The sequence below is a fragment of the Macrotis lagotis genome, chromosome 2 (genome assembly GCF_037893015.1).
Source record: "Macrotis lagotis isolate mMagLag1 chromosome 2, bilby.v1.9.chrom.fasta, whole genome shotgun sequence".
NCBI lineage: Eukaryota > Metazoa > Chordata > Mammalia > Peramelemorphia > Peramelidae > Macrotis > Macrotis lagotis.
This window is the reverse complement of record NC_133659.1, coordinates 154456745-154473803: the sequence shown is the minus strand read 5'-3', so window position 1 is coordinate 154473803 and position 17059 is coordinate 154456745. Positions and strand designations below refer to the sequence as shown.

Genomic DNA, 17059 nt, shown 5'->3' with positions numbered 1-17059 from the left:
CTTAAAAGAGAGAAATGTTCATCTCTCCAATAGATGTAGTCTTCCATAATATGAAAGTGGGTTTAAAAGATTAACAGACAGGGCCAACTAGATGGCACAGTGGATAAAGCACTGGCCCTGCAGTCAGGAGGATCTGAGTTCAAATCCAGCCTCAGACACTTAATTGCCAAGTCACTTAACTCCATTGCCTTAAACAAAAAATAAATAAATAAAAGTAAAAAAGAGATTAAGGGACAGACCCAACCCAAATTAGACTATCTTCCACCACTCTGCCCTCAACTATCCTGAGGTTGCAGTGTTCATGCAGGAACTGAAAAACAGGTAGAAAAAGGTATCCAAGGATGATAAGGAACAGGATTTAAGGAAAAAGATGTCAGTTCGTTAAGGAATTCTACCATTGACTGTACAAAGCACTTTTTAAGCACATCTTTAGTGTTTTGAGTATGAGTTTAATTGTAATAATGTATACTACTTTTTTTTTTTTTTTGCTTAAGTATTCATGACAGTAGAGAGGTGCTTTGTAGGTCAGCATGGTTTGTTTCCCATTATCACTGAAACTTGGATATGTTTAGGTGCTATTATATACTAGGCTTTCATAGCTTTTTAGCTGACAGCTGCTTTTCTCTATATATTCTACTCTTCTTTAAAATCACCAATAGCTAATAATAATATCCAAATCAAAAATTTTAATGATTTTGCTATTCATTTTTATTATATTAGACTCTCACATTCCTAGAAAAAAAAAACTGGCTACTACCTGTGCTGCCTAACTTCTTATTTTTCAGTCCCTTGAAATTTGAGTTCTAATTTCATAAATCAAACTGAAATTGCACTCTTCAAGTTTATAAGCAATCCCTTAAGTCCTAAGTTCTATAACATTTTTTTTTCATTCAGTGTTCTCCATGATCTTTCTGCAGCTTTTGATGCTACACTCTCCTAGATCTCCAGAATGTCTTTCTTCTCAGTTTCCTTTGCTGGGTCATAATCCATGTCTAAAACCTTTGTATAAAAGGTTTGCTGCCATTACCCTAGATCTTCTATTCTGCATTTGCTTAGAGATCTGATCACAGACTTGAATATTATCTCTAAGCAGATAACTTTCAAAGCTATTTATCCCTAAATTATATCTATATATGTACACACACACATATATGCGTGTGTGTGTGTGTGTGTGTGTGTGTGTTGATGAGGTCATGATGGACTGGAATTTAAGTGTTTCATATATATATATATATACACATACATTCCTAAATTCCAGTCCTTTATCATCACCTCTCTACTGGTTCTCTCCCTTTTATGTCCTATAAGTATCTGGACCTCTACGTATCTAAAATATATCTTCCTTTCTAAAACTATTCTTCCTTGATGCTTGCTTATTTTTCTTAAAGGCACACCTAAATTCATTTCCCTCTAAGTTTCTATCCTTAATCATTGTCTGTTGGTCATCAAAGAGAGGGGGAAAAGAGTCATCTGATGCCATGGGTTCATTTCTTCTACCTTCACAATATCTTTTGCATCCATGTCTTTACTCTCACAGCCACTATCCTAATTCAGCTCTTCATTACTTCAAATTCAAACTATTGTAATAGCTTTCTAACTGGTCTTCTAATTTTCATTATCAGTCTTCTCTAGTCCTTTCTCTGCCTAGCTTCTAAAATGGGGTGGGGTATATCTGTCCCGAGTGCCTTATATTTGTTCTGGTGATGCCATAGTGATCTCAGGCACTCTGTAGGGATGAGTTAATTGTTTGACCAAATGTAGTAGACTAATTTTTAAGTTGATAATTTTTTTAGGGCTTTTGGATGATATTATAACTATCCAAATAGCCCTTCAGCAAAAAAAGCTTCCCCATCCCTGCTTTAAAGTAATCTTCCTAAGACACAGGTCTGACTATCTCATCACTTGCTTCCAGTATAAAATGCAAACCATTTAGCCTGGTATTTAAATCCCCAACGATGTGGCTCCCATTTTGCCTTTCTAGACTTATTTCATAGTATCCGTTTCATAAAATCTAATTTTTAGCCATACTGGACTAGTAGATAGATGCTGCCCAGACTCAGTACTCCATCTCCCACTTTTGTGTATTAGATAAATGCCATGCCAGGTAACAGTCCCTTCTCACATTTACTTTTCACATTCTTTATATATTAGACAGAACTTTTATACTATTCCCCTGTAAAACTTTTTCTTGTCCATCCAGATATTAGTGCTCTCTTCTTAGTCATCCTAGAAAGAGAGATTTATATTGGTAGATAGAGAGGGATAATGATAAAGATATATTTATATGATATACATAATTTCTAGGCCTTATTTTTATCTTCTATAAGCTGAAATTAGAGAAGGATTTAAGGTTTCTTCAAGATGGAAAATTTTGTGACTTTTAAATGCACCCAAATAAACATATATTAGGGCTGTGTGACACTGGACAAATCACTTAACCCTGTTTGTCTCAGTTTCCCCATCTGTCAAATGAACTGGAGAAGGAAATGGCAAGTCACTACAGTGTCTTTGCCAAGAAAATCCCAAATGGAGTCATAAAGAGTTAGACACAGCTGAAGAATGACTTAACAAAATGCATATAGTAGCATCCACAAATAACCTGCCAAGTGTTGTTTTGTTTTCTTTTTCTGCAAAGATGATGGTAGTATTTTTATCAAAAGATTTGTTTTTGCTTTCATTGTAGATTCTGATTCCCAGCACAGCCATGAAGTGATGCCTCTCCTATATCCTCTCTTTGTCTACCTCCATCTTAACATGGTCCAGAATGGCCTGAAGAGCACAGTGGACAGTTTTTACAGCCGCTTCCATGGAATGTTTTTACAGAATGCCAGCCAGAAGGATGTCATTGAGCAGCTACAGACCACTCTGACCATTCAAGACATCCTGTCCAACTTCAAGCTCCGGGCATTCCTGGATAACAAGTATGTGGTCCGCCTCCAAGAGGACAGCTACAATTACCTTATCCGCTACCTCCAAAGTGACAACAACAGTGCCCTGTGCAAAGTTCTCACCTTACACATTCATCTTGATGTGCAGCCTGCCAAGAGAACAGACTACCAGCTTTATGCCAGTGGCAGCTCCTCACGTAGTGAGAGCAATGGCCTGGAGCCAGCAGATATGCCCACGTCTATTTTGCAGAATGAGGCTGCTCTGGATGTCCTGCAAGAGAGCATTAAGCGAGTCAAGGATGGACCCCCTTCACTTACCACAATTTGTTTCTATGCCTTCTATAACACTGAGCAATTGCTAAATACTGCAGAAATCTCCCCAGACAACAAGCTGCTAGCTGCTGGGTTTGATAATTCCTGTGTAAAACTTTGGAGCTTGAGATCCAAGAAGTTAAAATCAGAGCCCCATCAGGTGGACGTGTCCCGCATCCGCTTGGCTTGTGATATTCTGGATGAAGAGGTCTGAGAATCATTTATTTTTACCTTAGTTCCTCTCAGTTCATTTTGGGGAATATTTAGCTAATTGGAATCAGCTGTAACAATCTACCCAAATTTTATAGGCATAGAGTTACATTATTTGGGTTTATTTGGGGCACAGTCATGTAATTATTGATAGTAACAAAATTTGCTGTTAGAAGTAAACAATCTAATTTTAGCCAATAGTCATATTAACCAGAAATCTCTGGTTAAATCAAATAAAATAACAGCTATAAAGTGCTTTGCCAACCCTGCTATGCTATTCAAATACTGCTTTATAGTTATTAGTGTTGAAACTGAGGGTAGAGATGAAATTTTTTATTCAATATTTGTTAATACCCATATGACTAGAAAGTTATTGTTAGCATCTATTCAGTAATCAATAATTATTAACATTTGGTGTATGGGTAACATCTAAGGTTAGTAACATTTGAGGTGTGAGCTTGAACTAGAACATAAAGGTTTATTAGTTGAGATTTCCTCAAAAGATGAAAGAGTAGAAATTCTCCTATAGAACACAGTAGGCATAACAACCCAGAAAAATATCACAAAGGAACCTTCATTTTACTTCCTAACATCTCTAATGACTAGTACTCTTGTAGATTAAGCTATTTTCCCTCAGGAAATGCCAGGTCAATGAAAGGTAGAGATTTTAGTTCCTTTAATTTATAAACATATAATATTTTCATATTTTAAAGCCTTCTATAATCACTAAATTTAAAATACACACTGATCTGTCTAAAAATTCATCCGTTGTTCTGCCTCTGTCCACAATTTTTTTTCGTCCCCTAAGATGAATGACCATACCATCACATCTAGTGTATGTAGTATCAGAGTATAGGTACTAAGAGTACCCAGAAACTCTAGCTTAGAACTGAAGAAAATAAGAGATTCGGAGTATGTTGACTTTTAAATGCCCAATATTAAAATTTATGGTCATTAACTAATGATAGATATGGAGCTTCCATTGGCCAAAAGTCTCAGGCAAAGAGAATTCTACTTTCAGGCCATTCCTCTACAGAGAGACTTTAGGGTAGGAGTTTGGACCAGCAGGACCTAGGATATCAAATTGATTTGGGTATGACGAGGGAGAATACAACTTGGGTTTCTTGGAAATCCATGATGTAAGGTTTCTGTGGATCACTTCCCACATCAGCATGAGCTTTGGTGCAGTGTTGTAAAATGGTATAGGAGGCATTCATTCAGTTTTAAAAGAGCACAGGTTTTCAGGCTATGATTTGTTAATATTCCAGCCTTGCTGCCTGAAGTTCCTTATAGGACTCAAATGACCTGATGTAGCCAAACAGAAGAACTAAGTTAGTTTAAGCTGTGACCCAGTAGTCCTAGTGATACCTGAAAGCCAACAGAAAAGTTCTCATCTCCATCTCTTTGACTGCTAAAATCAATTCAGCTTTATTCATAGGAATGCAATCTTATTATCTTATTCATTTCAATCTGATATTTCACTGCTAAGTTTTACCTTCTCTCCACAAAATCTTCACCTACCCCTCACTGGTTTTTAGGCTCCCACAGATAAGATCTGTAGAGCAGTTAAAAGATCAGATTTAATATGTCCTAGTTCACAATTAACTTTAAACAAATCTTTGTATAATTAAAATTAGACCTTTTTAAAAACAGTTCTTATATAAACTTTCAAGATTATGAGGAAATGAGTCATTCATGTAATTCATAAGTGTATTATAACCTTTTGGGGGAAATCATTAATGTTAATAATAGCATTCAGTAGAACAATGAACTGAGAGAAGACACATTTTTAATATTGAATATCTGTGGTGTATATTTTGAAAAAATCAGTAATGAATGTGAATTCTTTTTCCTTATAACTCTTGACCTTCAATATTTCACACTTATTAAACACAGGCATAGTAGCTTTAGTTTGCATTGACAATATCCCTTTTCCTAAAAAGGAAACATAATGGATTCTTGCCTATCCCCATTTCTTCTCTTTTCCACTTATTTATTTACCTTAAATTCACTGTGACCAGTAGCATCACAAGGTATTGCTGCAGATTTGAATGCTACTCTGAAATGGTCCCTGAATAAGTGAGGGGGAAATGAAGAATTTTGGTTGAAGAGGACTTTCTAGAGCAATGCTGCCAAACTTAGAATTAGGGACCACTAAAATGTATATAAAGAATCCTTACTGCATATTGAATTAGAAAAGTAATATATTAACATTATATACAGTCTATTGAATTTTTATTTATTTTGTAAATATTTCCCAAGTTTATTTCATGCTGGTTCAGTTCCTTGGTATATTTGACTTCTTCACGTAGTAAAAAAAAATGGTATCTATTTAATTGTTGATCTGTCGTTTTTCAGGGAATCTTTGACACTTGGATAACAAGTCATGTTCTTTAGAATTTTACCTTCATCTTTTCTTGTCCTTCAGTTTATGGCTGCTAAAGATATCACATAAAAACTATATCTGTCCAGTTAGTAGCAAAACTATACCATTCTTGAGGAGATTAGGTGGCGCATCGGATAGAGCACCGACCCTGGAGTACCCGAGTTCAAATCCAGCCTCAGACACTTAATAATTACCTAGCTGTGTGGCCTTGGGCAAGCCACTTAACCCCATTGCCTTGCAAAAACCTTAAGAAAAAAAAGAAAAAGAGAAAAAAAACCTTAAAAAAAGAGATAGGAAAAAAACTATACCATTCTTTCATTTCTGTTTTTTTGTTTAAAACAAGGATATTGCCATACTAACCTTAGACTAATACTACTTCAATTATTTCTGTCCTCAGCATTGAAGCTAAGTGGGAAATGCCAATGTTTTTGTCCTAAGTTTATTTTTTTTAATATAATGGACTTAAATCTCTCTCCTCCCAAGAAAAATTTCCATATGCACAGCAGAACACAAAATAAATTATTTATAAAAATAATTCTCCACTTCACATTTTTAAGCATGTAATAAATTCTGCATGTTAATTTTGAAACTATCCTGCTCATAGGACTTCATTTTGAAATTTCTTCAATGAATTTTTGAAAATGTTTCAATGGTCCTTTTTTTCCAAACACCTATTACTAATTTTCTTTTTCTCCCTAAACCTCCTCCAAACCAAATATCAAAACAACTTTTAAAAAAATTAAACCTTGTAACAACTAAATCTAAGCAAAATTAATCTATACACTAGCTGTGTGGCCTTGGGCAAGCCATTTAACCCCATTTGCCTTGCAAAAAAACTAAAAAAAAAAAATTATACAGTGAGAATGTCCAGAAATGAATGTCATGTTCTGACCCTTAAGAATATCTCTCTAGGGGTGGCTAGGTGATGAAGTAGATAGAGCACCGGAGTACCTGAGTTCAAATCCAGCCTCAGACACTTTCTAATTACCTAGCTGTGTTGTGGCCTTGGGCAAGCCACTTAACCCCATTTGCCTTGCAAAAAAAAAAACCTAAAAAAAAAGAACATCTCTCTATCAAGATGTATAGATAATATGCTCTTTCATAAGATCCTCTAGGTAGGGTTGATCACTGGATGAATGAATAAATGAAGGCACAGCTGGTGGTCTAATGAATAGAGTTCTAGGCCCATAGTCAGGAGAGCACTGTATTTATGTGTTGTAGAAATAGAATAGTAAGACAGAAAAATAAAATAGACCCTGCTCTCAAAGACCTCATGTTGTAAGAGAAAGACTACATATGATAAAATATCAGTTTTTTATGTCGAACTACAACTTTGGTGGCAATAACTTTCTCTTCTGGGACTTAGTAGCTGTGACTGTAGCACTTAGAAAAGCAGTTGCCAGGCTGTATCTCAGCAGGGGTTCCTCCCCTAGATGATGGCTGTAGGCACTGTGCTAGAAGCATTATTATTTCCAAAGCTTCTGGGTTCAGGAGTTAGTTCCAGGGCTATCTCTATTAAAGTCTGACAGGAGATGGTGATTAAGTTGGTTGTTGTGATTTGATTTGCCTGGCATAAGCTGCCTTCTGTCTCTCCCTTAAGGTGTCCCACTGCTTCAGCAAGGCTGACTTTCCTGCCTTGGCTGCCCTCTTTTGCACAGGACTTGCTTCCCAAATGATGGCTGTATGATTCGGGCTGGAAGGAGGACTGGTAGTCTTGGGGGTGCTACCACTTTCAGGACTTGTGCTTGCCTTTTGGTTAGTAGTTGGTCAGCTGTTACTGCTGCTAGTGAAACAAGGTGGACCCCTTCTCCTCAGTGATCACTATAGTGATCAGTTAGGTTTTCCTATTATCTTTTCCTTATAAAATTGTTCTCCTGTACTTTACACTGCATATTCAGGATTCTCTGAAATTTTCTTTTATCACTTCTTATAGAACAGTATTATTCTATTACATTCATATACCACAATTTGTTCGTCCATTCTCCAGTTGATGGACAGCTTCCCATCCTTACTATATCTATTTCATTTTTCTCTTTTCCTTTTAATAACCCCTTCTGGTTCAAACACTTTGTTTTACTTACTGTTCCTTCCCTAGTATTATCCTCCATTTGTTTCATTTTTGAATTTGATATATTCCTATGACATCCTGTGCTCAACCTTCATTCTCCTTTATGATGAATGAGGTTCAATCATATGCCTTTGCCACATACTTACATACTTACATACCCTTTCCTCCATGTTCGTATATTTTTCCCCACATACTCCAATTACAAGAAATAACAACTTTCCCTTCTTTTTACTTTCTTCATTAATATATTCCTTTTACCCTCTTCTCCCTTTTCATTTCCTTTCAAAATAGAACCAATCCACCCCCAGTTCTGTTTTCCTTTAGTTTCTTCATTTTGAAGACATTAAGATTCTGAAGGGACACTTCTATTAAAATGGTAACCTGTCTGTTATGCGGTTCTTTCAAGTTGATAAATAAATTTACTTTTCTAAATTTTGCTGAAATGTCTGTATTTTGAAATTCCTGCTTAGTTATGATCTATTTATCAGAATTGTCTGAAAGACTTTTGTTTTCCTTATAAGATTGTACTTAGTTTTCCGGTTAAGTTTTTCTTAGATGTAAATTAAACCTATCTCTTTTGCAGTATTATTTTCCAACATGCATCAGATAGAAACTTCCAGGTCCTAAATATGGTTCAAACTTCTTTGAGGTTACTTGTCATATTTACCTTAGGTATGTAACCTCTGGATTTTGACTATGACTTCCCTGGAACTTCTCCTTTGGGGTTGGAGGGGTCTTTCAGGAGATGATTAGTGGATTCTTCCTTTCTTTTTACTTCCCCTTTTGGGTCTAATAAATCTGGGCAGTTTTTAAGATTTTTTTTTTGTCAACTTTTTTTTTTTAAATCGTGATTTTTCAAGGAGCCCATTGATTTTTAAGTTATCTTTCCTCGACCTATTTTCCAGGCCAGTTTTTTATATTAACTATCTTACATTTTCTTCTATTAAAAAAAAACTGTTGATCTTTGTTGTATTATTTCTTACTTTCTCATAGAGTCATTGATTTCTATTTGGTCTATTCTAGTTTTCAGGAAGACCATTTCTTGGGTAAGTTTTGCCTCTTTTCAAAACTTTATTCTCTATCTGATTCTTTCTTCCAGAGCTTTTATTAATTTTTTTTCTCTTACTTCCTTGTGGAAAAAGTTCTGTTTTTCTTTTTAATCCTTTGAGTCTCTGCTTGAAGTTGCTACAGTAACTTTCTCCTAAGCTGATTAATATCCAGTTTTTTGTCAATGCATCTCTTCAGCCTTGCAATCGGATGTTATGCAAGGGTCCTGCTCAGCTCCACTGCTATACTTTAGGGTAGAGTGATCTGCCCTCATTGTTCTCACTGTGGATCATGTGAATTCCTTTACAGTCCTCCCTTTCAGGTTTAGGCCTGGATCTTGAAGACCTTTGGTTTTTCCTTAGGACAGAGTGCTAGAAACCTGAGAGTTACTGGGCCTAAGATATCTTGGTTTAAGGGCTACCATAACATACTGATCACAACTGCTCCTGGTTTTTTCCAGCACCCTATCCCATGAATTTCTTAGAGGATCCCTGTACTCCAGATAGAGAACCTAGCAGGCTATAAGTGTGAACTGCCAGCTTGTTGACTTGAGCTGGTACTGACTTTGCTAACAGCCTCCTTTCTTATTGCCCATGTTTCTGAACTACTTTTTGTGCACTTCTGGAGAGGAAGAAGTCACTTTGGGTATTGTCTCAATAGATTTCTTGAACATTACTTGCTCTGTTGCAATTTTTAGGTTTTTGGTGGAACATGTTTAGGAGAAGAAGATGCTGTAGTGTCTCATTGTATTATTGCTTGATAATTATCTGGTCTGATGAACATTTTAGGTTTTTCCTGGAGTAAGTGGAAGTTGTGGAAGCTGGGCAGTCTACTTCCATTCAGGGAAATATTTTATCTGAAAGTATTAAATTTGTAACAAAAGTTTATCTGGTTTTACTTGTCAATTAGAAACTAGCAGATTAAGACAGGCAACTGGAATATGAACATTAAATTTTAATATAATTTTTCTTCTAGGGTACTACATAATGCCAAAATAGTAATAAAACTTACAATTTGGTCCATTTCCTGACCTAAAGCACTTAGTAAAATTTCTATTAATACTCTAAAACAGTCGTGTATTTCTTCAGTTTTTGAGACTTGAATAACTATTGCATGTATATATATAGCCCAGGAACTGTGTATATTTATAGTATCCAAGATAAAAAGAAATTACTATTTACAGGATTCCTTCTTTCCTTTTCTTTTCTTATAAGCAGATATTTTTCCCCTCCACAAAACACAAAACTTTTTAATATTGCCATAACTCTAAACTATTTTTTCCTCTTTCTCCCTATCTATTGTTGTTCTAGGAAGATGATGATGACAACATGGGCACAGAAATGAAGATTTTGAGAGGGCATTGTGGGCCCGTATACAGTACAAGATTCCTATCAGACAGCTCAGGGTTGCTATCTTGCTCCGAAGATATGTCTATTAGATACTGGGACCTAGGAAGTTTTACCAATACTGTATTGTACCAAGGACATGCCTACCCTGTCTGGGATCTGGATATCAGTCCATGCAGTTTATACTTCGCAAGTGGTTCCCATGACCGCACTGCAAGACTCTGGTCATTTGATCGGACGTACCCATTGCGAATATATGCAGGACATCTAGCAGATGTGGACTGTGTAAAATTCCACCCCAATTCAAACTACTTAGCTACAGGCTCAACTGATAAGACCGTTCGTTTATGGAGTACTCAACAAGGAAATTCTGTGAGGCTCTTCACAGGTCACCGGGGCCCTGTGCTTTCACTTGCATTTTCTCCAAATGGTAAGTACTTGGCATCTGCCGGTGAGGACCAGCGGTTGAAGCTGTGGGACTTGGCATCCGGTACCCTCTACAAAGAATTGAGAGGCCACACAGACAATATTACCAGCCTTACTTTCAGCCCAGATAGTAGCTTGATTGCCTCTGCATCCATGGATAATTCTGTTCGGGTTTGGGATATTCGGAACACTTATTGCAATGCTCCTGCAGATGGTTCTTCCAGTGAACTTGTTGGTGTATATACTGGGCAGATGAGTAATGTATTGAGTGTTCAGTTTATGGCCTGTAACCTTCTTCTAGTGACTGGAATTACACAAGAAAATCAGGAACATTAATTTTTTTTTCTTTTTAATGAATTGGGATAGTGGTGGAAGGCTTTGCAATTTTAAGAGTCTTACTACAAACTGAGATTAAATCACTGACTGTGAAAGAGACTTCCTCCCCTTCTTTTTTTCCTTTCTCCCATTGGCAGACAGGTCTTTGGTATTGCAAATACCATAATGTTGTTCTGCCCAAAAATGTCCTAAAACACTGAGGTTGGAGAAGGAGAGGCTGAAGAAAGATAGTATATAGGCTTGAGGCAAGGATTTAAGGTGCATCTGAGGTCAGATAGAATTTCATAGAGATCTTGTTGTGACCTTAACAGGTACCTTAATTTCTGTCTCACTTTTCCCATTCATAAAATTGGGATAATAATAATATTCCCTCACCTCAAGGTGTAGGGATTTTTGATTGGATGATGTTTGCAAAGCACTTTGAAGATAAGCAGTGCTAAAAGTGTTAAGTATTATCATTCACTTTGGTTGAAGGGAAATCCTTTTGGCTTAGGAATGCAAGGGTGGGAGTTGGGGTTGGGGGGGAGGATGGGTAATCCTGGCAGAAAGTCTTTCATTTTCTGCAATTGCAAAGAACCAGGATTTTTTTTATTATTGTTATAATTATTATTATTATTTTATTATTGAGAAGAGGAAATCTAGCACTGGCAGGGTTCCATCTCTGCTTTTATCTTTCAGGTTTGATTCCTGGCACTGGCTGTGATACTTGGAATTTTGAGGTTCAGGGACTTAGAAAATTTGGTCGCACAGTGTGTTGGGAGAAAAGGGCAATTTTGGGTGGTGCTTAAATCACCCTGGATGAGGTGTTATGGGTGGGTGGGTTGATTGAGAAAGTTTTGGGCTCCTGCAGTGATGGTGGGAAGGGAGGGTTCTCTTCCTAGTTGCACCTCTCCATGAAAGAACATTTTGTTGCATGGGGATAAAAGTAATTTGCAATGGTAAGTCATAAATTGAAATTGGAAAAATTTAATTCCCATATTATTATATGTTCAGGGGTGTAGCTTTTTTGCAAATGTTTTTTTCCTTCCTGAATCTCCTTGCTCCCACCTCCTGCATTGCAATACCAGTTTTATGAACACTTTGTGAAACAAGTCTTAGCTATATAAAACCATGCTTTGAGGATAAAGCAAGTTCTAATTTGTTTGTGGAGAAAAGGATTAAATATTTCTGTTTTCTGAAAAGAGTTATTTTGTATTTTGTTTTCTATTAAAAAAGCATTTAGTTTAAAAAAAAGTGTTGATACCTTTTTTGGGCATTGAGGAAAGGAGGGGTTGTGTGTGTGTGTGTGTGTGTGTGTGTGTGTGTGTGTGTGTGTGTGTGTGGTTTTATTTAGAGAGCATTATTGATGGGGAGACACTATTTGGTCATCAATCTGGGCAGGCCGATGAACAGAATGTTTACTGTAGAACAATTTGTCTGTCATCAAAATAATAACCAATTAAGAAGATTAGACTGACCCCAATAGGTTTTTCCCTCTCCTATTACATGTTCTTCAGTGAATTTTGCCTCAGGATTACAGAGAGCATAGCATTCAGTTTGGCCGTTGAGAGCATTTATACTATAAGCCCATTTAGACTTAACAATTGTTGACAGATGATAGAAGCTTAAGACTTTTATATATCTGGGGTGGCTAAGTGATGCAGTGGATAGAGCACTGGCCTTGGAGTCAGGAGTACCTGAGTTCAAATCCGACCTCAGACACTAATAATTGCCTAGCTGTATGGCCCTGGGCAAGTCACTTAACCCCACTGCCTTGCAAAACCCAAACAAATAACATAAGGTTGCCAATTAGTTAAATTGTGACAATGCTTAAGTTGTTTGTTTTTTTTTTAGTTTTTGCAAGGCAATGGGGTTAAGTGGCTTACCCAAGGCCACACTGCTATTTAATTATTAAGCGTCTGAGGCCGGATTTGAACTCAGGTACTCCTGACTCCAGGACCGGTGCTCTATCCACTATGCCACCTAGTCGCCCCAATAATGGGAGTTGCAAAAGAATAATTTCTCCATCACAGTGTTTCAGATACAATGAAAAAAAATGACTTAGAAAAAGTGTTTACCTTTCCAAAGTCATAAAAATATGGAGCTTTAGAAAGGTCTCTAATCTGTGAGAGGTACTCATCCAAAAGTTCTAATCCTGTGGTTAAGTTAGAACAAAGCATCGGTAGCTTCCAGGTGTTCTGTATTAAAATCTGGAATTGGGATGTGCTCTTAATTCTTTACTCTTGAACTGTCAGATTTTGAAGAGCAGTACTAGGAATGTTGAATATTCACAACTTAAACTATATCTTTTCAGAAATGAATGGTATGGGTATCTCTCAAGGATTATTTTTTTTTTGTAGTCCTAGATAGCTTGCCAAGACTAAAGAAGATGAGCAGAATTCTCTTTTTTTTTCAGGTAAAATAAAAAACTAATCAACTCAGTAAATTTCCACCAATCTTACCCATCCATTCATATTTGGCAATACCTATAAGTGGCATAAAAATAATATTACAAGCAACATGGATCATAAATTCACCTTTGTGACATTGGTCAAATTCCTACTGGCCTATGTTTTTAATTGGAGGTTTATACTTGTCTTTAAGACCAAAATTTTGATCTGTTCTAATCTTGTGCCTGAAGATTTATTTTTTCTACTTCTGACCTCATATTTGACTATAAGATCTTGATTCTATAAATCATTTGCCATTGTCCCCAAAGAGTAGGGAATAATAGCAAATAGAGTTAAGACGTGTGTGTGTGTGTGTGTGTGTGTGTGTGTGTGTAATATGACTAGTATAGTCATTGTTTTTTAGATTGTTGTAACATCAACTGTCTCATCTTATCCTTCAACCTTGTGAAGCAATGAGGGAAATAAAATTTAACTATTCTATAAATGAGAAAACTGGATCCTTAAAACATGATACTACTTGTCCAGATGGATCATAACATGTGCCATTTATGTGAGGAAACAGAAATGGAGACTTAGTATTCCCAAAGTATCGAATCATAGATTTAAAAATAGAAAAAGCCTTAGGCAGCCATGTGATCAAACCCATAATTTTACATTTAAGAAAACAGTACAGGGAGGTTAATTGATTTGCCCAAAGTTACACAGGGACTTCATACTTTCAAAAGAATCTAAAAGATCAAGTAATTTCTCCTTCTGACCTCAAGAAACTATCATTAAAGTTGTAAATGCAGAGCTAACAGGAACCAGATATCTTGGAAAAACTGGTGAAATTCTTTATCATTTGTAAGTAAATTAATATCAGAGCAAAAAAAAGAAAAAGGCTGAAGGAAGGTAAAAAAATTTTAATTATTTCATTAAATATTTTCCAATTACATGTAAAGGTTTTTAGCAATCATTCGTTTAAATTTTGACTTTAAAATTCTCCTCTTCTAAAGAAGCCAAGCACTTGGTTTTCCATATTAGTTATGTTGCAAAAGAAAACAAAATAAAACAGTGAAAATAAAAGTAAAAAAGTATGCTGCATTCTGCATTCAGAGTTCATCTGTTCTCCATGGAAGTAGCATTTTTCATCTTGTGTCCTTTGGAATTGTCTTGATCGGGGATCTTCTTCAAAACATTTGTAATTCACTACCATCCACAACATCATTTTTATGATATTAGTTAGCCTGGGAACGGCTAACAATGTAGTTCTCCCCCATAAAATTCCATCTGCTAAGATTGGCTTAGCAAGAAAATAGCAGAAGTGAGAATAAAGATGGAGACAAAGGTTACAGGAATATCACTGAGTAAATCATTGAGTAAAATAAAAAATAGAAAAAGGAAAGAAGGCACTAAATTGTTTATTTCTGCTTTTATAGTAATACTTAAATAGACATATCAATGAATACAATATCATTTAATATCATTAAATCACATTAAACAAATTTAAATTTGGATGTGGCAAACATCTTTGGGCTCAACAGTACTTGTAGTCCTGGTTGTTGGCCCTAGTCCATGTGTAGTGTGTGTGTGTGTGTGTGTGTGTGTGTGTGCACGCGTGCCTTAAAAGATTCTTGGAACTCTAAGATATAACTTTCCAAGTAGAGCATTGTAATATAAACTGTAGTTACATTAAGTATTCAATATGTACATCCTATTATTTATTGCTTCATTGACTCAGGAGCAGGCAGAAAACATTTTTTAAGGAATGCATAAGTTTACTTTTTGGCTTCCTATCCTTGATCTATTCTATAAATCTAGTCCTACATACGTGTGACTGACAGAATATTGAAGAAGTAATTTCTGTAAGTGAAAATAATAAGCATAAAAGATAATTATGTCAAAACTGATGATTCCTTAGTGGTTTTTATTTCAGGGAACAGTGAACTTTGATTTTCCTTGTTGTGAATGTGTGTTGAAAAATGTGTTTGTAATCCCACCCAACAATTAAAAATACAAACATTAATGATGTTGAGCAAATTGCTTCATCCTTTAAAAAAAAAATCTGCTACTTAGGCACATCTCAACTAGTGTTCATGAGGTTACCAGGGCAAATTCATAGTAATTCTGAACTTTCTAACCCAGGGTTGAATTCCCTGCACTCTAAGTAAACAAATTACACTCTTTCAGTAATGAAGAATCCCCAAACCATTTCAGACATTATCAGTGACTCCTTGCTTTACACTTAAATTACTTTGTTCATACTTCAAGGTTGGAGGGCGGGGAGGACATAGTGGATTTTGAAGCTAGCTTTATAAATAACACTTTGGGTTTTGTCCAGACTTGCAATTTCATTTCTGTAGAGAAGGCCTGGTCTAGAAGCCCCTTTCAGCAATCTCAGCAGCTTTTCTCTAGTATAAATCTTTGGAAGTTATCTGGGATCACTGAGAGATTTTGTGGCTTGCTTACAATCACATAGCTAAGGTGAATTAGAGGCATGACTGTTACAACATCTTGCCTCTCAGACCAAGTGCTTTATAAAGTTCCACAAAACATTGTTAGGACTGATATGTGGATTTTAATCTGAGGGGAAAGAAGGGTATAATATCAATCGAATTGGGTATAAAGGGTATAAAATCAATTGGAATTACACTTAAAGTTTTAACTATCATTTGAAAAATAGCAAATAGAGACTTCCAGCCAAGATGGTGGAGGGAAGACAAGAAATGTGCCAAAGTCTCCTGATCTTCCCTCATATATAACATGAAACAAACCTCTTAACAGAGATCCAATCGACAACCCAAAAAGAGAAGCTAGGAGAAGAACCTGAAGGTTTGTCTTCTGGCATTATGGGTGAGCCGGGCACTGAGGGCAGACTGTGGGGAGCACAGGTTGGGTAAGAGCTTGAGAGCAAGACTGGCCTGGTCTGCCGGAGAGCCGTTAGCCAGCTAGGGAGCAGAGTCTTTGGCTGTGACACGGATAGACTGGAGCTTACCAGCAGGACTAGAGGCTAAGTTCCAGTGCTGGAAAGTTGCAGACATCAATCCCTGGGCTCCTCTGGTCTGGAGGAACTCTACCTTCATTTCAGCTGAAGCCTCTTCCCAAAACAAACACAGTTACAGCCCACTTCCACCCCAGGCTCAGGTGTGAGCAGCAGAGCTCCCTCAGCTGTGAATAGGAGGAGTAATTACCTTGCCTAGGGCATAGTCCATCATTGTTCAAAGATAAAAGTATTCAGCAAAAATTTAGGAGAGAAGATTAATACCTTGTAACAAGAAAACAAATCCTTGGAAAATACAATTGAACAAATGCAAAAAAAATAATTCTCAAAATCTCAATTGGTCAAATGGAAAACTTTCAAAAATAGAATTGACCAACTGGAAAATGAGTTGCAAAAGGTAAATGAAGAAAACTCCTCTCTAAAAAAAAAAGAAAGGAGTCTGTGGAAACTAATGATTTCATGAGACAGCAAGAGTCTGTTAAACAAAACCAAAAAATCAAAAAAAATAGAAGAAAATGTAAAATACCTTATCAGCAAAACCACTGACTTCAAGAATAGATCAAGAAGGGACAACCTGAGAATTATAGGTCTTCCTGAAAACATTGAAGAGAAAAAAAGCCTGGACTTAATATTACAGGATTTAGTGATGGAAAACTGCCCTGATATCATG

General features: G+C 36.3%; 1 protein-coding gene across 1 annotated transcript in view; it reads left to right on the top strand.

Moving 5' to 3' along the window:
- TAF5L (TATA-box binding protein associated factor 5 like) overlaps nt 1-14294 on the top strand; it is a 33877-nt gene extending 19583 nt beyond the window's left edge. Inside the window, exons 4-5 of the mRNA XM_074223032.1 lie at nt 2684-3408; nt 10222-14294. Of these exons, the coding sequence (XP_074079133.1) occupies nt 2684-3408; nt 10222-11019 (1523 nt within the window). The 3' untranslated portion in view covers nt 11020-14294. The remainder of the gene's footprint in view (nt 1-2683; nt 3409-10221) is intronic.
- Nucleotides 14295-17059: the final 2765 nt, after the last annotated feature.